Source organism: Suncus etruscus, chromosome 12, assembly GCF_024139225.1.
Source record: "Suncus etruscus isolate mSunEtr1 chromosome 12, mSunEtr1.pri.cur, whole genome shotgun sequence".
In the NCBI taxonomy this organism is placed as follows: domain Eukaryota; kingdom Metazoa; phylum Chordata; class Mammalia; order Eulipotyphla; family Soricidae; genus Suncus; species Suncus etruscus.
In genome coordinates, this window is record NC_064859.1 from 63313330 (window position 1) to 63336278 (window position 22949).

General features: G+C 45.2%; 1 protein-coding gene across 1 annotated transcript in view; it reads right to left on the reverse strand.

The window, feature by feature from the left end:
- Positions 1–627: 627 nt before the first annotated feature.
- BCL2L11 (BCL2 like 11) overlaps positions 628–22949 on the reverse strand; it is a 42618-nt gene continuing 20296 nt past the window's right edge. The window contains exons 3-4 of the mRNA XM_049784441.1: positions 17016–17125; positions 628–2725 (exon numbers count right to left, since the gene is read on the reverse strand). Coding sequence (XP_049640398.1) covers positions 2627–2725; positions 17016–17125 — 209 coding nt within the window. The 3' untranslated portion in view covers positions 628–2626. The remainder of the gene's footprint in view (positions 2726–17015; positions 17126–22949) is intronic.

Below are 22949 nucleotides of genomic sequence, written 5' to 3' on the forward strand. Positions count from 1 at the left end.
AGAAACATGTATAATCTACTGGGTACATATTCTTTCCAAATAAGAAGCAAAAATATTTTTAGTCGGGTTTCCCTACAACCACAACAAAAAATTAAAAATTCTTCATAAATTCATTTTCTGGGCAGGACCGGTCATTGGAAGAATCATTCATGCAGTTCTTTGTTTGAGTTTATTGCATTTCTGTGATAAGACACAGGACACTTTTCAACAAACCTCACATGAGAAGAGGTGGTCCAAGGCACAAACCCGCATGATGTTTTTCAAAAAGGGATCTAGTTATTTTCATCTACAAAAACATGAAGGAGGTCAAATGTGGAAGGCATGCCAACATGGGCATACTCTCTGCACGAGAAGACATGGGGATCAACGGACAGTACAGTACAGAGACATCCAGTCATCTCTCAGTCCCAGCAGCTTCTAGTCTTATCTAATACTTCTACAATTCCATCTGGTCTTTCCTTGCTAGCTGCTTCCATGGCCTGGGAGCCGCAGTATTAAAGAAGCAGAGTAAAGTGCTCCAGTCAGAGAGACTGGGTACATGAAGATGGGGATTCTGGGAGAGGAGGGGCCCAGAATCAAATACATCTTTGGTGTGTGGTGTGTGTATGTGTGGTGTGTGGTGTGTGGTGTGTGTGTGTGTGTGTGTGTGTGTGTGTGTGTGTGTGTGTGTTCTTGTCCAGCAAGTTCATGACTGTGGCTTTCCTACCACCAAATGCATGTGGTCTGACCCCACAAAGGAGTTCAAGACACATCAAGAACACAAGTGGAGACTCAGCATAGCCTTAAAAATATTCAAGACTTCAAGGAGGTTATTTGTGGGGGAGGGGTGAATGTTTTGAAAAAGAAAGATTATTTAGAATCAAATATCTCAATATATCTAGAGAAAAGATGTATATGCAATATATATATATTATATAAAATCGTGAAGATTCAAATAAATGGATTTTTTCCCATTAATTTAAGCATGTGATAACACTGGCCCATGATGAGCCAAAAACAAACAAAATAGTTGTTGGCACTACTGACTTGCTTGAAAAACTCATGTATTACTTTTAGGAAAACTGACCGATGAACTGAGGTTTGAAATGGCGAGTTACAAGGTTCATTGAATGGCCTTCCCCTCCCCTCAATGCTCCCTAATCTGCTCCTCTCTTGAGTCTCCCTGGACATTTTGTTGCCTTTGAAATAATGGACCAACTGGTGGCTGCAATTCTCAGGGAGAGGTGCGGAGGAAGTGTACCTCTATGAAAGTGGGGTGACCCCACAAACAAAATCCAAAAGAAATGGAACAACTAAGACACATCTTAAAGAAGGTTGAGAAACCATTATGGACTTCTGCCCAACTGAGCATCTGATGATGAGGGTAAAAGCAGACTAGGACAGCAAAGTGGATGCAGAGTAGTAGTCAACTGCCATGCATTTCCGGACAGATGAACTCTGGTTGGATGAAAAGCCAGGACTACCCAGGAAACAATTGTCTTACTGCTCCACCCACAGCCTATGCCACTTCCCCCCAAGGACTGAGGTTCAGACACCTGGCCCTGAGCTCAGCTCTAAGGGGTCTGGTGGCTATCTCAGTAATTGAGCTGGGAGAAAAGCCCATGAAACCAGAAATGCCTAGTGCAAAGTGGTAACATACTTGCCGCCCCTCCTACTCTTTCCTCTTCACAAGACTTCTCGAGGATTAAGTCCATCAAAACTAAATGTAAACCAGTACCACCGAGCTACCAGCCAATAACAGCTGTACACAACAGAGGCAGAAGCTAAACCCATGTCCTGATCTAGTCATGGTACGTCTATGGTCAGTCATGGTGTGACTATGGTGCACCGGATCCGAGCATCAGCGGCGTCCAGACAGGCTGGAGGAGAGAAGAAAACTCACTGACAAGAGTCTGACATTTTGCCACAGATGCTAATGAATTTAAGGAGGTAAGTCAATATTTACAAAACAGGAGTGGCATATCAATACAGGCTAACAGACCTATTGCCCCTTCAATCAATTCTATTCCCTAAGAACTTTTTTGGTATTAATAATTATTTTTTTTTATAAAAAAAAGTCAGAGGCAATAGCAGGGAGAGACCATATCACTCCTCTCCCAGTTAAAAATATCTGTACAGTAACTCCTAAAAATTAACCAAGGCAGCTTTATAAAGTAGCTGTCTTAGTTTTCACGACAGAGTTTATATAATCCTCTGAGACTAGGCAACAGGTTCTTAAAAAAATTCTAGTATAAAAATCATTCACAAGTTGGTTTGAAAAGTTTCCATTTCCTTTTTGAAAAACCTGTTATTAAAGGAGGTGGAAAAAAAACCCACACTGCATATAAACACTGCTCTTGCATAAAATCCTGCTCCAAAGAACCATGGTTTGTACATTAAAAAAATAGAATTCTCATTTACATTCACAAGCTTCCATCCAAAATCCTGCTAGGTGGTGATGAACATGTGGCCAGGCCCACATGCAGCTGGGTGTCTGGTGAAGCTGGTGGTCACTCGATGCCTGCCCACTTCTCTCGGGAAAGGCGCTGCCTGTAGCAGAACAATGGCACTGTGAGACCTTGGTGCGGGGGTTGTGGTGTGAACATTGAAGTGTCTGCACACATCTTGGCTCTGCAGGAAACCGTCATCACTGCATTCTCCGCACCAGGCGGACGATGTAACGCAATAGTCGTAAGAGAACCATGTGGGGGTGGGCCTCAGCCGCTTGGTAATTATTCAGAAAGACCTGGAACAATAAAATAACCATTCTCAGTTTTTCAGATCAGATTCATTGCAGGGAGAAGGATGATGGGGGTTGTTCCTACTAAAGATGGCCGATCCCATCTGGACAGCTATGCTAGAACCCCTTATCCCTAAAGCCCAACACCAACATCCTTTCCACCCAACTCCCCAAAACTCTTCCCCTGCAGGGGACATCACATCATTGGCAGAAAAATGACATGAAGCTTGAATTTCTTCTCCAAAGCTGGGCTTGCATCACTGAAAACTATATCTTCTTTTTTTTCATTTACAGGGAGCTGACATCAGGCCAAGTGGCCCCAGCAGGAAGTGGCCTTTAACCTGGAAGGAACATGGACAAGGTACCATGCTCTTGCATGCAATTCTGCCTTGAACCAGAGTCCTGTGCAGAGAGGCAGAGGCGGGAACCAACTTGGAAGATACCACAAGTAACTGATGAGTCTGTATTAGATTCTTCCAAGGGTGAATTTCTGGTAGCTGCAATTTATTGGAGAAACCAATGATCTGAAATAATTTGCTCTAAGAGGCTAAGTAAAGCATGTGCAGATGTGCCACCATACCCATTAGCTGATGGTGGGCAGCTGTGTAGGAGAAAGTGTCTGGCCTGGTTGTGTCCAGGGCCAGACACAGATGAGGGTAGCCCACATGATCCTATTTGATATAGAAAGCAAAGGACGATCATCAAGAAGAGATCGGGACCTCTTTGTTGGTGATTGCTGAGGGTTTTGACACTTAAGGAAAATGCTCTATCACTGAATAGTCCCTCAGGTCTTCAGGCCTCTTCCAGAATTTAAACCCATTTCTCAGGTAAAAAAGAAAGGTAAACTCCAACACACATACTCCACATCAGAGGCTATACCTTAAAAAGGTGAACGCTTACATGTCTGAAATCCTCTCTGGGCATCACCCCACCTGCAACCAATCCACATCCAATAACCACAGCACTCCCTTCTAATTCAGCAGGCTGAAGGAGGTGATGGTTAACAAGTCACCTTATTTTTAATAGGTCAGTGTACCCCCAAGAAATCACGGACTATGCAGTCAGCTGAGAATGTGTGTCCCGTCACCCCCACCAGCTGCTGGAGCACCCAGCTCACTACTGTTTACACAGTGTCCCAGTGCCTGTTTGACAGCTGGGACCATGATAAGGCCTGGGCATTTCCCTTTCTCCTTCCATGGCCAGACGGGAGGAAATGGGCTTTATGTAAGCGATTCCTGTAGAGGCACTCCGAAACCACAGTCTGTGATTTTTATCTGCTCTACACACAGATTGCTTTGTTTTGATTTAACTTTCAAAATTACTTTGCTGCTTCTGTGTGAGAATAATCTAGAGGAAAGTTAATTTTAGTGTAGACTAATATTAATAGGTTGAAAGAGAGGCTTATTCAAAATAAGAACCGCGACTTACTAAAATGAAGAAAGCGTGTGTGAGGCTTGGCTAAGTGAGGGCTTCAAAGTCGGGACCTCCTGCAAGTTTCACTAAAGCCAGAAACCAAAGTCGGCCAGAATCCAATCAGGGTATGCTGTGATGAGAGATGGACCCAAGTGTTCGCATGTAGCCCACCACTCCTCTGGAACAGTGGGTGAGAGGTGGTGGTCATAGACCATGTACAAGTGACATCACAAAGGAAGTCACCCCAAGGTTCTACAGCTCACAAAGGAAGGGGGTGCAGTTGAAGCCGAGTAACACAGCACTGCCAGGTCCCAGTGGCAAGGACAGTATGTGGGTCAGCATGGAACAGGCTATGAAGCTGCCAACAGGAGCTTCTGGATACCAGTCAGTGGAGGAAGCTATTCCACTGACTCCAAGAGTTGTGCCAACTCAGAGCTCCTTGACAACTGGCAAGGCTGGTGGATCTAGCTGCCAATGGTGTTCCTGTGTCGCCCAGGCTGCCTGCACCTGCAGCCTCATACTGTGGTAGGGAGGAATCCGTAGCAGGGAGGGGAGAGCAGGGGCAAGAAAGCCCCAGGGCTTTTGGAGGTGGTGCCCTGCATACTTCCAATTGGAGCGCCATCATCCCTGCAGGGTTGAAAGCTCAGGACATGAACCTATCAGTTTGCACACCTTGGCTGCAGACCCCAGCACTCAGGCTGTCATTTGTTCTTGCTTCTTTGCCCTTTCAGTGAAAAGCACCATTTCTCAGAGGTGGATAATGCTGATTCCCTTTATACTAGCATTTCCTCAAATGAGGTATTAATACCACGGCCCTCCCCTGGGAACCCTGAAAAATTGGTGTGGAGATGGCACCGGCCTCCAATGGACTCTTAGCTTAAAGAAGGATGAAGTTTCCAGGAAGGCAGAAAAGGGAGCAGAAGGTCAAATAAGTCGGAGAACCTCTGATCTATACCACACTGAAACTTTAGAAAGATTTTTATCACAATGATTCATCTGGATGGAGATTCCCAAAAACTCACCTCAAACTCAGAATGAGTTTGCTACTGAGGGCAAATTCTGTATCTTAGTTACCTTTTTGATCACAAAGATACAATGCAAGATCCAAGTGCCCTAATAATAGGATTCTGACACCCTGATCCTGTTGGCTGGTTGTTTCTTTTATTTTGGACTGATCCCAAGGAAGGGTTCATTTGTGTGCAGAACATACTCCATCATGAAGCTGCCTTCTTGGCCCATGAAGAAAACTTTAGGCTCACGTCAGGGCCCAGTTGATGCCAGACAGCACTCTGCATGTGCTACATATTCACAAGAGTCAGCTTTGTCCCTCTCTCCAGGGATCAAGTTCCATGAATCTGTCTCCGGCTATTGATGAAGGGATCCAGGGATGCAGGGTGGTTTAGCCTGGAGGCACAGCAGCCTCTATGCCTGATGGCAATCCCCACTTCACCAGCAGTGAAGGCACAAGCTCCATATATAACCCCTCTAAGAGAGCTGTGGTGGTCCCAGCATTGCTGTCCCAAAGAGCGTGTCATGAGATTGGTGCCTGCATCCCAGAAATCAGGGAGGGGGCAGGCACATGCTTCCATCCCTTCCACTCATATAGGCTCAGTCCCCAAAGCAGGACTCTGGGAAGAAACTAACACACAAGAGAGGAGACCAGGGCAACAAGGCATTGGCCAGAGAGCCAGAAGGACTCACTGCTAACCTCATGCTATGACTGGGAAAACAAGCACTTCATGGAGGGAGAAAATGTGATTTCTGAAGCAGTACTGTGTAACACAGGCAAACTGGAGCTTAGATGCAATTTGCTTCTTTCAAATACATCATAAAGACAAAGGTCTGGAAGGTCTTATGCAAATAGTCTACCTTTAAAATTAGGAAGGATTCATACCTCAGCTTCCCTGGTCAGAGCTCAATACATTTTTTTTTGTTTTGATTTTTTAGCCACACCCAGTGATGTTCAGGGGTTACTCCCAGCTATGTGCTCAGAAATTGCTCCTGGCGTGGGGGACCAGTATGGGATGCCGGGGGATTGAACTGCGGTCCATTCTAGGCTAGTGCATGCAAGGCAAACACCCTACCGCTTGCACCACCACTATGGCCCTTCAATACTTTTTTTTAAAGATATGAGTGACGCCTTCAGAAATTGGGTCAGGAGCATCTCTCAGGAAAGTTCTTTCCTGGGTGCATGGCACAAAGGCTCACTGGACTGTACCAACAGAAAACCAGTAAGGATTGATGTTGGGATGCCCAGACACTGACAGCTCCATCTCATGGGGAACGGGTCTCCAAGTTTGTGTCTACAGGATATTGAACACCTCATCGTCATCATCAGTGGGGATGGGTTCGGGAGTTTGTAGTCATAGAATATATAACACAGCACTAGCCACAGACATAGCTTTGGTGCCAGAACCATCTTCAAGTTAGAAGTGGGGCAACCAGTAATACCCTGGGAAACATGTTGACACCAAATAACCACAGCAAGGACTTGTCCAAGTTGGGAGAGCAGATGTGCAGGGCACTGCCCGGGCCAACCATTATGTCTGCAGAAGCTGCCTGGCTCTGGCTTTGGTTCTTCTCCCAGATATTCTGGCTGGGCCACACACAAAGCAAGCCTGCACCTCTGAGCTGGGCAGGGAGAATAATCACCTGGCACCACCCAGAACTAGATAACTTGGTCCCTATCTGCCTTTCTGCGCTTTGTTACAACACTGTTGCCTTACTCATGAGCTGGTGAACCAAGTGTACAGAGGGAGGACCAAGGACTGCTAAGTCATTATAGCTGCTTATCTCAGGCTTCAATACAGCATGGACCACAAGCCCACCCAACCAGATTCCATGGCCCAGCCAATCCCCCTCACCCTTGGGCCACCTGATTCAATAAACACAACACCTAAGTACACCCAACTTGCACGACTCAAGTGGATCCATGTAACTTCCACACCTGCAAAGAAACAAGTGCAAAGGGACCAGGAACAACACAGAGAAGGAGCCTCTTTTTCTGGGAACCTAGGCCAGCCCTAGCTGCAACAAGGCTGAGCCCCAAAATTCCTGGCAGTCAGGCAATAAGACAAGCAAGCACACTGTATGCTGTCCTATCACAGGGAATGCAAGAGCCAACTCAGCAAGCTCTGCTATCAGAGAACATGGGACTCCATGCAGTATCTGAGCTCCTGCACTACTTGTGCTGATCTACAATGATAATACAACAGGTAGGGTGATGACCTTGCACACTGCTGACACAAGTTTGATCTCTGGCATCTCATATGGTTACCCAAGCCTGCCAGGAGTGAGTCGAATGCAGAGCCAAGAGTAATTCCTAGGCACTGCTGGATGTCGCCTCAAAACAAATCAAAACAAAACAAAACAAAAGACCTTGTTCTTTATAAAACTTCAACAGAGGCAAATGAGTCACATGTCCAGTTTGCTTTTCTCTTTTCTGTAAAGGTTCTTTTTTTTTTTTTTTCGGAGGGGGGCACACCCTGTGACGCTCAGGGGTTACTCCTGGCTATGTGCTCAGAAATTGCTCCTGGCTTGGGGGACCATAAGGGATGCCGAACCACTGTCTTCCTACATGCAAGGCAAACACCCTACCACTGTGCTATTTCTCTGGCACCTCTATAAAGGTTCTATGGGGGAACCCTTTCCAGACACACATCCTGCCCAACAGGCATGGCAGGGTTCAGGCCAAAGAACCTGTGCAGCACTAGTTGGAGGGATGCCCTCCCACACACAAAGGGCTAAGGTGTACCTAGGGCAAAGTTCATCTGCCTGTGGGTCCAAAAGATACCATCCCAGCATATATTCATAATGATGGGGAGACAGTTGGGTGGGAAGCACATTTTATATGAACACTGAGCAGCAGAGACTTCTGCAGGTCTCATGTCTCTGCATGTCAGAACAAGAAGCCACAGTCAAGGGGTGTCTTGATGGATTCTCAGGATGTTTCCAAGACTCACAGTTGTGGCTACGGAGTAGTCGGACACCATATTCACTTCCTGCCAATCACCAGGGTGACAGGTTTATCTCAGCTCATACCTCCCGCAGCACTTCAGAGCCCAGAGCCATGTTATAGTGCAGGGAATGTGATGGCCAAGTGTCCTGGAAAAATCACATCCACCATGAGCTCCTATCACCCCCAATTCTAGACACACTGTCTCAGATATGAGAGGAGGCTTTCTGGAGGGACACAATGACTTCTTCCCATTATCTCTCAGGCAACAAAGGCTACTATGTGGTCAGGGCCCAGAGCCCAGGGCCAGTGCAGGCTGGACCATGGATACCCACCAGCCTGTAGTCAGTCAGTCGCTGTGCTCCCAATAGCCTTAGAAGTCAGAGAACCCAGCAATTCCTGTGTGAGGGCCCATGAGCTAAAACCCTAGGTTCCAAACTAAAGACTACGGTGCCTTTCAGCCCAAATGCTAACAAAATCTGACATACTTTAACCACAACCAAAATGTCACTGCTCTTGTCCAGCTAGGAAAAATATAGCAAAGGCCGATGTGAAAAGTATTTTATAAAAAGTTCCCAAGGCCTCACTGCAATTCCTTTCAAACACCTAAGACTACAAATGGTTCCGTATATAGGGAGAAGCCACAGCAGTGTGGAAATGGCATTGGTGCGCGTGCATATGCGCACGCACGCACATGCACACGCGCGCGCGCGCGCACACACACACACACACACACACACACACAGCTATGAGGAGTAACTCAGTGTAGGTGTCAACTGGCTCAAACACAAAATCCAAATGGCAGGAGAGCCCAAGAGGCAGGTTTCATTGGCATCCCTCTGGGAGAGAGTGCAGAGTGGGGCAAGGACCATGGGATACTACTTTCTGGCTTTATGTCTCTCCCTTTCCTCAGACCCAAGAGACTGGCTCCAGAGGATAATGCAGTTAGGATGCCAGGTGTGGCCTCAAAGACCTTACATGTGGCAGGAACAGATCTCCCTCTATAAGCCCTCAATTGCATTGCGTCATGGGACCTGCAGTCCCATCTCTGTCACTGTCGGGTCATCAGAACTACCCAATACACTAAGGGCTGAAGCCACAGGCTCTGAGGCTCTCAGAAAGCTTGGCAGCCTAGGGTTGCCAGCTCCTGCATTGTTTCTGTTCTTGTGGGACATAATCATTATGGGGCAAGGCTGTCTACTGAAAGCTGAACCACTGTTCCCTGCTCCAGGAAAAACACTGGCTACAGCTGGAGATGACACCACAAACAGCAGGCCCAGATCTAATTCAAGCAACGCTTAATGGTTTTCGCCATGAAAACATTAACTTCCATGTGACTCCTCTCGTAAGCAGGGCCTGATTTTAACACACTGACATGCAGATGTCTCATTATTCTTTCCTTAATCACAGAAAAGCAGCTTATTTTTCATCAGCTTCCAAGTCCAATTAATGAAGACCTCAAACAACTAGTATCGGAAAACAGGCAGCCCAGGTTGTTGAAGTCATCAAATAAGCTAGAAAATCTAGACTTCTCTGTTTACACTTTTTAGAGAAATAGCACTCATGATGAGAGCCAGACAGCACAGGGAACTTCCTTTCTTATACAAGACACAAAGAGTTTAAGTCCAAATACAGCCTACAAAGATGCTAATGCACTGACACTGCAATTAAACTTTGTTCCTATCAAAACCAGTTGAAAGGCATCTTTTCCTTTCTGCTTTGGTTCAGCGCTGCACTTGTAGTCTAAGCATCCTTTGGTCAATTCATACTCACACATGCCTGTGCCGGGTGAAAAAAGCAGCTCCTGACAATCATACACCACAGTTGTCATTCACTCTTGGACCACACAGAGCAGGACTTCCCAGACTCATGTCACCATCCCCCTCTCAGGGAAAATAAAAATCACTCAGCACCCCTTCTTTCCCCCCCTCCCCAATCTCCTGGATGGCCCCAGCACTCTCTATAGCAGAGATCTTCACCCACTGTAGAAAGCCAATTCAATATTCAAATGAGCTTCATGTGCTGTTGTCCATTGTGCCCAGGTCGTGCCCAAGTTACTGGTCACTGAGATTAGTCAACCTGTGCAGAGTGAGGGAGGCTGGGTCAGGTAAGTGCACAGGTATGGAGAGAGGCAGCCTGGGATGATCAGCCCCAGCATCAGCCCCAGTGGTAGATGAACACTGAGTTGGAATTAACCACATACTTGACGGGGAGTGGCTGGCACACAGGTTCTCCCATAGCCAAATCTGTGCTTACTAAGTCCATCCAGTGGGAGCCAGCCACTGGATTCACAGCATCTTCCTGCTGAGACTCCCCTGACGGGATCCTAGACATAGACCTGCACTCACACACTCCCATGTGTTGATGGAGACACATGAGGACAAAAGGAAATCTAGTGGTCTTGAGGATTCTCACCACAGGCAGAAGCTGCCAAGATTGTGCATCTCCATGCACAGCTCCTGGAAAAGCAGTTCTGGGGGTGGGAGGCAGGGGGAATCCCTCCAGCATCAACCCTGATGGTCATTGTCCCTCCTCTAGGAGCTAAGACAGTCAGGGGCAGAGACATGAATGCCTTCTGAGAGTTCTGTTATCTCTGTGGCTTCTTGCAGTCTCTGGCACAAGGGTGTCTGTGTGGATCAATGCATCCAAAGCACTGCCATGCTTAAATCAGGGTGGAGCTGTCTGTCTGAGCATCCAACACTTAAGAGTAATAAGCCACAGAATGAATCCAGAGTGTGTGTGGATGGGGGCTGAGTTCATCTGATCCATGAACTGTGTGCTTAAAGGCACAGTGCCCTTGTCCTCTAAATGGGCATTTCCCCATACCTGTGCTTGTCCTGGGAAAGCTCAAAAGGTAAGCAGGATATTCCTGCTCAAATTTACATATCATGATAAAAATAATAACAGGTCCTGACCCTTCAAAATGTCACTGTCACAAAAGACAAACCTCAAGGAACATTTCCAAATAAACAGTGTCAGAGAGACTGTGAAATTTAATGGCTGATTCCAGATGGCCTCCAGGGTCAGAAAGAACCTTTCTCTCTCACTGCCAAGATGATGGTCACACAGATCCTAGTTTGATGCCTGCACTCTCTGGTTGTGAATTCAGATTCTTGGAAGACAGACACTAACAAGAGTGAGCAGTGGGGTCTGCAATTCATTACCAAATGGGCTAGATATTTCAGGGTACAAGAGATCTCAGCAGAAATGTATGTGAACATCAATGTGGAAAAAGGCTGATGCTGGGGACCCCAGATAATCTTGCGGCTTTCATGTGAATCTGAAAGTATTTAAAAACCCAAAGCTTTGTTGTTCTCTTTAATCTTTGTTTTTGTGGCCATACTGGCTCTCTTCAGGGGACTATAGGGGTGTGAAGCATCAAACTGGGATCAGCTGCATGCAAAGCCAAGGCTCTTAACCCCTGACTATCTCTCCAGCCCCTCAAAACCTGAGTTGTTAAACTATTTTCTCAAAGAGTCACTATGGTAAGTACACAGGACTTTGGGGGAAAACAGAGAGGAACAAACACAGGGCACAGGATAACTTGATGGCGACATAAATCGCCTCTGGACAAAACCGAAAACAGACTGTCCATATACAGAACATAATATAGGTATCCCACCCACCCACTTAAATTCAACAACTCTTGTGGGGTCTCTCTCACCTCCTCTTCAAAGGCACAGATGCTACTGTTCTTGTATCTCATGCACTTGCCATGACTTGAAGTGGCACAAATACATGCAAACACCACAACTTCCTCTATTGCTCTAACTGGAAAAAAAGGGAAAATCTTCTGACAGGCTTCACATGGGACAAGGGAAGGCTGCTACCTTGGAGCAGGAACAGCCATAGACAAAACAAAAGGCATCTGTACATATTGAAAACATTACACTCCACCTTAGTGCAGTGGGTGTGGGTACTCTGGCCCCCTTTTCTCCTTCACCCACTGTGATCACCTCCCCCTCCCTATAAGGCTCCCAGTGAAGGAACACACCCGCACTCAAGTATCTAAGAGGACGGTCATTCCTGCAAGTGATTTAGCACACTGCACTCCAGGGGGGTCACAGAGCTGGTATTCTGAAGTACACTCAATAAAATCTGGAGTACGTATCAGCCTCTGTTTTCACAAAAGCAGGTTATGCCCTATGGTCCATCCCAGCTTTCCCTCAACACATATCATAGTCTACTTAGAAAGCTCAAGTACTATAGCTCCTAGCAATAGCCTTTCCCAGTGAATCATTACGTAGATGTCAGCACAGCTATCTGTGCTAATCAGACCACACTCAAGTGTGAGCCTCTGGTGGCACACATCGGCAACGAAGTGTATGGTGCACAATTACAAAACATTGCAAAATACAGAGAGCATAATGTGCATTTTCATTCTCAAAAGCACTGAGAACACATAGATCTCAGAGATTTATTTATTTGGGGAAAAAGAAAAACTATAATCACCTTACACACACTCTACATCTGTAGAATAATATTGAGTGAGAAGGAGGAAGGAAATGTGTGTTCTTTCCTCTCCAACAGAGACCAGGTCATGCTCACCACTACCTGTGTCTCACTTGTGTATGCCTAGAATGCGCCACCATGACAGTCTCTGTGGGGAACTGAGCTCCATGCTCATCCAGTCACAAGGCCAGGATCTCAGCAAGACCTGAGTCTATAGGGAGAGCCACAGATTCCTCCTGAAACTTTAAGTAGATGCTTTTACAAAACACTCTTCAGTCTAGCAGAATGGAAACTTGCCAGCTCATCTTAAGAATTTTAGACACCTGGTAGTGTTCAAAGTTTACTCCTGGCTCTGCATTTAGGGTCAGTACTGGTGAGGCTTGGGGGACCATATGGGGTGTGGCAATTGAACTGAGCTCAGTTAGCTCTCTAGCCCCTAAAGCTTTGGACTCTGAAAGCACCTGCACACCAACTCATCTCTGCCATATCAGGTTATGGGCCAAGGAAAGGTAAACCCCTTAAAGACAGGGACAGAGGCTAGTTGTTGGTTGCTTCTATACACTCATCCCACTGGATTCTGGATACACCCCCCAGAATCAGGATGGATGGATTCAGGTCTCTGTCATGAGGGATATGTTCCACAGGTAGGATCTTCTGGCCCCTATTCCCATTCTGACCCTACTAAATTTCTAAATTTCCAGCTTTGACCCTCTTACTTCTCTTTCTAAACTCAAGTCTCTCAAAGAAACTGAGGTAGAGAAACTGGGAGAGAAGTACTAATTTTACTGATAACTTCTCTCTATCTTTCTCTCTCTCTCACACACACAAGAGCATATTTTAAATTTAGAAACTCCTTCACCTGTTGAAGGAATTTATATTTTGTCAATGGGTCCAAAGCAGTATACAATGCCAGGCATTGTGGCATAAAAATAGTTATGTCTAAGCCCAGAACTGAAGTATAGTATGCATGCAGTGTCTGTCTTATATGTGGCCAACTCAGGTTTTCTCCCCAGCACTCTAAGAGGGTCCCATGATACTTGAATGATACTTGAAGCAGAGCCAGGAGTAAGTCCTGAGCACACCAAGTGTGGCCCCAAAATACAGAGAAGAAATTCATTCCTAAGCCCATTCATCAATTTGTTCTTTCCCATTTAGTGAAAAAAATAACTATAATGCAGATGTGCCATCAAGCATAACACATAGTCCTGAGTAAGTCCAGAGGCAGCTAATAAGAGTATGTGTTATGATTTCCCCAACTTCTGATACTGTAACACAGACAAGAAGAGGGGCTCCCTCACCTAACCTTTCTAATAGAAAAATGTCTCAAAAGTGTGTTCAAAGGAAACTTGAAAGGCAGTGCTCAAGATGGGAAAACAAGTATGAATTAATCAAGAAGAAACACTCATTTACTTAGCAAAACAAGACTAATGTACCCACCCAACCCTATTCTGATCTGGGGACAGTGATGAGTCAAAAAAAAAAACAAAAAAAACCCCGAGACATCTTTATGGAACAATAATGTTCAGGAACTGGAGTGATATAGCACAGTGGCTAAGATGTTTCTCTTGCATGTGGCTGACCCTGGTTTGATCTCCAGCATCCCATATGATTTCTTGAGCCTGTCAGTAATAATTCTGAGTGCAGAGCCAGGAGTAAGCTCAGAATACTGTGGGGCGTGGCAATAAAAACAAAAAACAAAAAACGAAGGAAGGGAGGGAGGGAGGGAGGGAGGGAGGGAGGGAGGGAGGGAGGGAAGGGAGGGAAGGGAGGGAGGGAAGGGAGGGAGAAGAAGGGAGGGAGGGAAGGGAGGGAGGGAGGGAAGGGAGGGAAGGGAGGGAGGGGAAGGGAGGGAAGGGAGGGAAGGGAGGGACGGGAGGGAAGGGAGGGAGGGGAAGGGAGGGAAGGGAGGGAAGGGAGGGTGGGACGGGAGGGGGGAGGGAAGGGAGGGAAGGGAGGGAAGGGAGGGAGGGGAAGGGAGGGAAGGGAGGGAAGGGAGGGAAGGGAGGGAGGGAAGGGAGGGAGGGAGGGAAGGGAGGGAAGGGAGGGGAGGGAGGGGAGAGAGGGAGGGAGGGAGGGAGGGAAGGGAGGGAGGGAGAGAGGGAAGGGAGGGAAGGGAGGGAGGGAGGGAGGGAGGAAGGAAGGAAGGAAGGAAGGAAGGAAGGAAGGAAGGAAGGAAGGAAGGAAGGAAGGAAGGAAGGAAACAATGTTCATTAAAAAGATGTAAAAGAAAAGTGACAAATGAGAAAAAACACAATGTTAACATTTCACATTGTAGGGTTTGGCAAAAAGAAAGACAAAAATGAAATGGGCAGAGGGATAGCATGGAGGTAGAGTGTTTGCTTTGCATGCAGAAGGACGGTGGTTCGAATCCCAGCATCCCATATGTTCCCCTGAGCCTGCCAGGAGCGATTTCTGAGTGTAGAGCCAGGAGTAATCCCTGAGAACTGTGACCCAAAAACCAAGAAAAAAAGGGGGGAATAAAACAATGTTCAGGAAAGAGATATAAGAGAAAAGTGACAAAAGAAAAAAAATGGTAACATTTCCTACAAACTAAAGCTGAGTTAAACTTTAAGAGTGTGCCAGAAACCAACATGATTAGTGATCATGTAGTCTCTCTCCTTTGTTTATATTTTGGTTTTAGTTTTGGGGCCACACCCACCAGTACTCAGGGGTTACACCTTGCTCTACACTCAGAAATTACTCCTGGTTGGTTCGGGAGACCATATGCGATGCCGGGGATCAAATCCAGATCAGCCACATACAAGGCAAATGCCCTACCCACTCTAGCCCCCATTGGCAGTCTCAGGGCTGTCAACAGATGCTGGTGCAGGCTATACTTGAATGTGCACCTCACCTCACAGGAGCACCTGTGCAATATCACAGTCCTGACTCTCCCAGAGTTCAAAGTCTCACATGTCTGAAGACAAGGGTATCTTAGTGGTGATAAAAATCATCTCTGGGCAAAACAAAACAGAAAACACTCTGTCTGTATACAGATCATATAGGTATCCTGCCCTCATGCTTAAATTCAACAAAACACCTCAGTGGCAATTTAAGCAATGATGAGTCAGACAGTGCAGAACCTCCTGCCCCACTTCAATAGCTGTCTAGTGGGGACTAAATGGGCTGGGTGGTCTCTCCTCTCCAGGCAGATCATGGGAGAGTCTGCATGTCAGTGTCTGCTTTGTATTCCTGGCAAAAATGGGTTACTTTTTCTTTTCTTTTTTTTTATTCCTTCCTTCCTTCTTTCTCTTTCCTTCCTTCCTTCTTTCTTTGCTTCTTTGCTTCTTTCCTTCCCTCCTTCCTTCCTTCCTTCCTTCCTTCCTTCCTTCCTTCCTTCCTTCCTTCCTTCCTTCCTTCCTTCCTTCCTTCCTTTTCTTTCTCTCTCTCCTTCCTTCCTTTTTTGTTGTTTCTGAGGTGGTACTCAGGGATTACTCCTGGTTCTGTGCTCAGAAATCGCTCCTGGCAGACACGGGGGACCATATGGGATGCTGGGATTTGAACCACTGTCCATCCTGGATCAGCTGCATGCAAGGCAAACGCCCCACCACTGAACTATCTCTTTAGCCCAAGTTATTATTTTCTTTCTTGACATTGTTGTTTACTTTTTCATAATATTTTTATTTAAGCACCAGGATTACAAACATTTTTTTATTTGTTTTTGGGCCACACACTGTGACACTCAGGGTTACTCCTGGCTATGCACTCAGAAATTGCTCCTGGTTTGGGGGATCATATGGAACGCTGGGGGATCAAACTGTGGTCTGTGCTAGGTCAGCGCATGCAAGGCAAATGCCCTACCGCTTGCGCTACCACTTCGGCCCCTACAAAACATGTTTGTAGTTGGGTTTCAGTTATAAAAAGAAGACTCCCCTTTATCAGTGCAACTTTCCCATCACCAATAACTCAATTAAAGAACTCCTTAAAACTCTGAACTAGAGGTCAGAATGATAGAACAGTAAGTATAAGTAGGGTGCTTGCCTTGCATGCAGTTAACCCAGATTTGATTCCTGGGGACCCATATGGTCCCCAAGCCTTCCAGGAATGATTCCTGAGTACTAATATGTAAGTATGACCCCCCTATACCCCACTTCCAGAAGACCAAAAACATTTTAAAAAGAAAAGCTTTTTAACCCAAACTGCCTCACAGAAGTACAGAAATGCCCAGCACAGACTAAAGATTCTGTTCCAATGTATGTGGGAGTCTTTCAAAACAGAGCACTCCTGTTGCCCTGTATGCCTGCAGGTGTGTGCTCCTAAAATCCATCTGCCACCCAGTACTCTCTTTAATTACCATCATTTATATTTAGCCATGAACTAAAGGTAACATGGGAAAGGAGAAACAATGGTAGGCCACAAGCAGGTTAAGGCCTGTTATTTCCAGATAGACACAGAATTATGACTAGTCACTTTTAAAAATACATGGTGGGGAGGGAAAGGGTGCGAGGAGAGAAGGAATAAAGAAAACATCATTACCCTCTGTGGGTAACAAGCATTAAACTCGTCTCCGATACGCCGCAACTCTTGTGCAATCCAGATCTCCGGACGCAAATCTGCAGGTACAGCCCGAGACTGCCTCATGGAAGCTGCATCAGAACAGACAGAACAAAAATCACATTGTTTTCCACAGGTCATTTAGAAAGATCCCAAGGTTTCTAGAAGCAAGCTCTGTTCTACATACACCTTCCTGTTTAGGGTGCTCCCAACCACCGAAAACTACTACAACATGGCGTTAAAGATTTTAGTGGCCAAGTCTGCTACCTAACTTTGGTTATAAAATAAAGGATGTTGAATTGATTTCCTTCCTCAAAACTGAGATTCAAAACTGTGAGATCTAAAATGTTCTGGTTGCTTTAATTACAGTTGTTCATTTAAAGAGGGCCAGCACATATACACAAAATGGTAAAATATCTCTCTCTCTCTCTCTCTCTCTCTCTCTCTCTCTCTCTCTCTCTCTCTCTCTCACCCTACTTGAAAAAAATATTTAAACAACTATATTTAGGATGTTTGTGAAGTAACTTTCTTCCTTTCCTAAGAAAATCACAGGCATCAGAAGAATGTGATGCTTGTAGGCTGCCCTATAAGAGAACAAGCAGTGGGTAGGGGGAGCCCAGAGGTGTGCTCCAGATCACCCGAAGGGGCTTGTTTCCAGGGGGGTGGCAGAGTATTGCCAGTCTTCACCCATGCAGCCATCAAACTAATTGCATGTTTTGTCTCAATATGAATGGAGCCAATGAAGAAAGATTCAAGTCTGCAAACACCACATAGGGAGAGCAAATGTTGTGGGTGTAAAAGCACAAGCATTTTTGGAAGGAGGAAGAGAGGAGGAGGAGGTTTGCCCTTTCATTAAGCTGCCACTAACATTCACCCTCAGTGCATTCATCCATCTGATAATTAAACCATTAAAAAGACTGTGACTGCCACCCAAAAAAAAAAAAAAAAAAAAAAAAAAAAAAAGGAGAACAAATGTGGGTTGTCTGAATATTGCACCAAGTCCCCTGAAAATGAAGCTTTCTGCACCACAAGGAAAAACAATAGCTACACTCCCCACATTTCAGTGATCTGGTACTGGAAGATTCCACCACTTATTCATGGACAATAAGGTTAACATTAGGTTAAAGCAGGCACAACACACTTGTATTCACACACACAACACACATGTTAATGATTTAAGTATAGCAAAATATTTTAATGTATGTAAGATCCAATTTTTGCAATAATGTGATTGTGGCTTCCTAGGTTATATATTTTTTTTTTATTTTAAAAGTTCGTCTCTGGAATAAATACAGAGAGATAGCATTGTGAGTAGGGTACTTGCCTAACTCCGCTTTGATCCCCAGTACACCATACGGTCCCTGAGTCCTGCCAGAAGCAATCTGAGCGGACAGCCAGAAGGAAACCGTGGGTACTGTCAGGTATGATCCATAAACTTATTTGGGGGAGGGTGAGTGATAATAATTAAAACTGACAATAGTTCACAGCTGTATAAATCTGAGTCCTGAAGTTTTTACCAATCCTCTGAATTCTGGCTCCAATTTCTCTGAGGCCTCTCAACATTCCAGCAATGACTCTAAAAGACAGCAGGAAGTATGTACAGGAAGGGAGGGTGTTTTGTGTGTGTACGTATGTGTGCATGTGTGGGTTATGTATGTAACAGCTGCTACACTACAGAAATTGGCAGTGAAGCGGAAGAGTGTTTATGTATAATGTGGAGGGGAGAAGTGTGTGCTGTGGAGCTCTGCATGCATGTATGAAGTTGAAGGGGAGTGATATAAAGGGGTGTGTGATTGTGTAAGGAGTGTACATGTGTGTGTGTGTGAAGCAGGAGGACGTGTGTATTCAAAGTACATGAAGATATCCTCTAGAACTCTGCACTGTTCAAGGAAGCCTTCATGGAGAACAAGCCATCAGTGGAACTTCTAGGGTAGGTCAGGCATGTCCTCCAAGTAATGTCAAACCACACAACAGTTACTATGATCAAAATGGTAGGAAACAAAATGTCAGGGTAGAGTGATGAACTAGTCCGCTTCCTCTTCCTGGGCTAACAGCTCTTTGAAAGAGGATTTCAGCTACCACAGGGTCCCAACTATTCACTTATATACATGCTAACAAGCACATGAGAGTTCTTTACTGACTCAGAGAAGCATTTACAAGGACAGTTCAATCTAGAAAGGAAAGCGCTCTTCTCAGAAATGCCCACCACATGTTAAAGCCTGCAGAGACTTCTACTTTGCTTGCTGTCTCCTGCCACCCTCCTTCCACCTGCTGAAACCACCTGCCCACAAACAGGGGAGGGGCAGCAACCCTTGGAGCAGAGCACTCTGGCCCTCCTCTCTCGGTTCCAGGGCCCTGCTCATTTCTCACAACATGTGCAACTCTTGGAGACAACCACTGACTGCCTTCCATCCTGGGGTGAGCAACGAAGAAAATATCACTAGCAAAAGAAAACCCGTGAAACCACACAGCAGACTAATATCAATAGTTGGCATATTACCTGAAGTTTAAATCAATGAAGATGCTCAATAATTTACCCAACAAGTCTGCCCAGGTGCCAGACAGTTGTACAAGTGTTCTGGCCACATCCTGCTCCCATAAAGCTTACTTGCCTGAGGTTTGAACTTAGTAAAAACTCAGAATCACATTTCTACAACATACTTAGACATTGTGTTTCTTACCACACAAAATCACTCTCCTGGTTCATTTCCACTTTTGACAAAGGAGATCTATGTAGTCCGGGAGATTTTACATATCTCAGGCATGAGCTGGTGACAAGGAGTAGCCAAGGAGCCAGCCCATGTGAGAAGTCAGCTTATCAAAACTGGCACCGAGTGAACCTATCAACACAGCCAGCAACCAAGAAGAAAATATGGAACCCAGTGGCCAAATTAAACTTGTTCATCATCAGAGATAATTGCTATGCTGTATACAGAGAAGGAGGGGAAAGAGATAAGCAGCTGTTTCTTCCTTGAAAGAAAAAGGCCCGTCGATAACTCTGGCTGAAATACAGACACAGATAGGACACATCTAGGGACTGGCAGCAAGACAGAGCCAGCTGTGCCTGTAGGATAGTCAGACCTGCTTTTAACCAGCTTAGAGATGTCTTAGACTGAGTCTAGAAGTATGTTCAGAAAACATGTAAGAGTTGGCAGAATTAGACCAACCAGCAATAATGGATTAGACAAGGTTTATCATATACCAACTGGCACAAACAACAGATCCTTAGCAAAGTCACTAACTGTCTTTAGGTGCTTTTTTTTAAGAGGTTACATAATTTTTCAGTCCCATTTAGACTTTTTCAGACAAAACTAACATATTAGGCTATTCCAGTAGAGCACCTATTACCATCTGGTTTTTGTTTCTGGCTTCTATTTTTGGTGGCAGTGTCAAGAATTGAACCTAGGGTCTCACACAATACAAATTCAATTGGGCTTTTTTAAGTTTTTGTTCAGTTTTGGTGGTTGTTTTTCTTAGTAGTGCTTTTTGAGTGGTTAACTATTATTCTGAGTCCTTGAACTGATTATACCTGATCATTAATACTTATAAGTGGCAAAAAAAAAAAGCATCAACACATTTATCAAGGCTACTATGATTGTAAGATAAAAATCCTATTTTGATTATTTTACATCCACATACTCTTTTTTTTTTTTATATACATCCACATACTCTTATGTGTTTTTGCTGGGGGTATTTGGACATAGCAGTGTTCAGGAGTACTTCCAGCTATGTGCTTGGGGGTAGTACCAGTTGGTACTTGGGGGATTCTATGCAGTGCTGAGACTGAGCCTGAGAATCCTGCATGGCAAGCCTGTGTCCCAGTACATACTTTTTTCTCTCCAGCCTCAAGGGCTTAAGGCTTAAGGACTGCCTTAACTCAGGTTTGTGAACCATAAATTATGTTGCTCAGGGCTTACTCCTGACTTTGTGTTCAGGTATTATTTACTCCTGGAGGGCTTGGAGATAACAGGGGATGCTGGGAATTAAACATTGGCTGGGGGTCAGAGTAATAGCACTGAGGGTAGAACATTTACCCTGCACACAACGACCCAGGTTCATTCCCCAGCATCCCATATGGTTTTCCAAGCCTGCCAGGAGTAACTTCTGAGCACAGGGACAAGAGTAACTCCAGTGCTGCTGAATGTGGCTCAAAATCAAATCAAGAAAAACAAAGCCTGGGTTGGCTATCTTACAAGACAAATGCCCTACCAATGTGTTACTGCTCTGGCCTTGAAACAATACATCCTAGAAGAAAAATATCAATGATGAATTTTTTTTTTGGTTTTTGGGGCCATACCTGGCAGCATTCAGAGGTTACTCCTAGCTCTGCACTCAGAAATCACTCCTGGTAGGCTTGGGGGACCATACGGGATGCCAGGGATAGAACCTGAGTTGGTCCCGTGTTGGTCCCAGGTTAACTGCTCACCAGGCAAACACCCTACCACTGTGCTATTGCTCCAGCCCCCCAGTACTGATTTCTTTTTTTTAAAGGTTCAGTAACAAGTATATTTTTGAAAATCGTTGAATCACCAATTAATTCATTAAAGGTCTAGCAGAAGTTTTAATAAGCTTTTCGTCTTTTTCTTTTTTTTAGAATAAGAGTTGAAGAAATACAGTAAAAACAATGTTAGAGTGGCTACTGTTGTTTGCATAGGCACAGCAAAATGTGGGAGACATGAAGAGGAAAAACCTTGGTCTAGATATAAGGAAACCTTACCCCTGAAGTTTTCTGACATAAGACCAACTCTAAGCTCCAGGCCTACTAGGTGTCCAACTAAGGTCATTGTCTGCAGTGCCAATAAAATTTTTTTTTCTGCACAGTCAATGTTGTTGGTGTCAGGTTTCTGTAGTTAAAGATCCTGGATTCTGTGCATATCCTACATTGAAGTCAGGATGATGTGGAGCGTCCTCTAGTTTCACCTCACAATTACAGGGCAATGTGGATAGCCCTGGCCTAAAAGTAGGTCGTTGTTATGTCTTCTTGGTGTTAAGGGACCTCTCTTTGGAGTAGGCCAATGCCGGGGCAGCGGTAGGGTCTTCGGTGGTAGAGGATTGTTCCTAGGTGATGTTATAGACAACCCTGGTTGTCTCATAGATGGCATCCTAGTTCAGGGGTGAACAGACAATGCCCGAGCCAGGTCATTATGACAATGTTCAGGGTGTAAGGTCCCCCAGTGCTGATTTCTTAAGTGACAAAATAACCCCCTGTAGCAGTAAGGAGGTTTTCTTTGTGTACTCATGAGTTTAATTTGGTGACTGTCATATGTATCTTAATGTCACTTGTGAACCCCCAGAGCAGGCAAGTGAGTTTTGGCTGATCTGAAAGATAAAACTGGCCCTTTAGCATCACAGCAGCACTGGCCACCACTTCATCATATTCATCATAGTGGGAAGTAGTGAAAGGGTGCAAGAGTGGTAAGGGGGTACATGGTATTATTTTTTTTTCTTTTTTGGTTTTTGGGTCATACCAGCAGCACTCAAGGGCTCTGAGCTCAGAAATCGCTCCTAGAAGACTCGGGGGCCCATATGGGATGCCAGGAATTGAACCGGGGTCTGTCCTGTGTAGGCCGCATACAAGGCAAACACCCTACTGATATGTACTAAATTTTAAAGGAGCCACCTGGTGACCTGGGGCAACAGGCAGGAAATATCAGGAAAATCCGTCAGGAAACTTCTAGAAGCCCAACTAGAGTCTCTATCAACCCATGGGCTGATTCTAACACAGTCACCTACCCAAGAGCTGTCTTAAGGGTTATACTGAATCTCTATGAAAGGTGAGCACCAAACATCAAAGCTGATATGTGATCCATATACTGGGTCTTTACTTAGAAACAGAAGCTTGTTACTACACAGGAAGAGAAGAGCAAGGTTTTGACTTCAGTAGGCAATTTTGCATGAAACTAATACTTCCAAAAG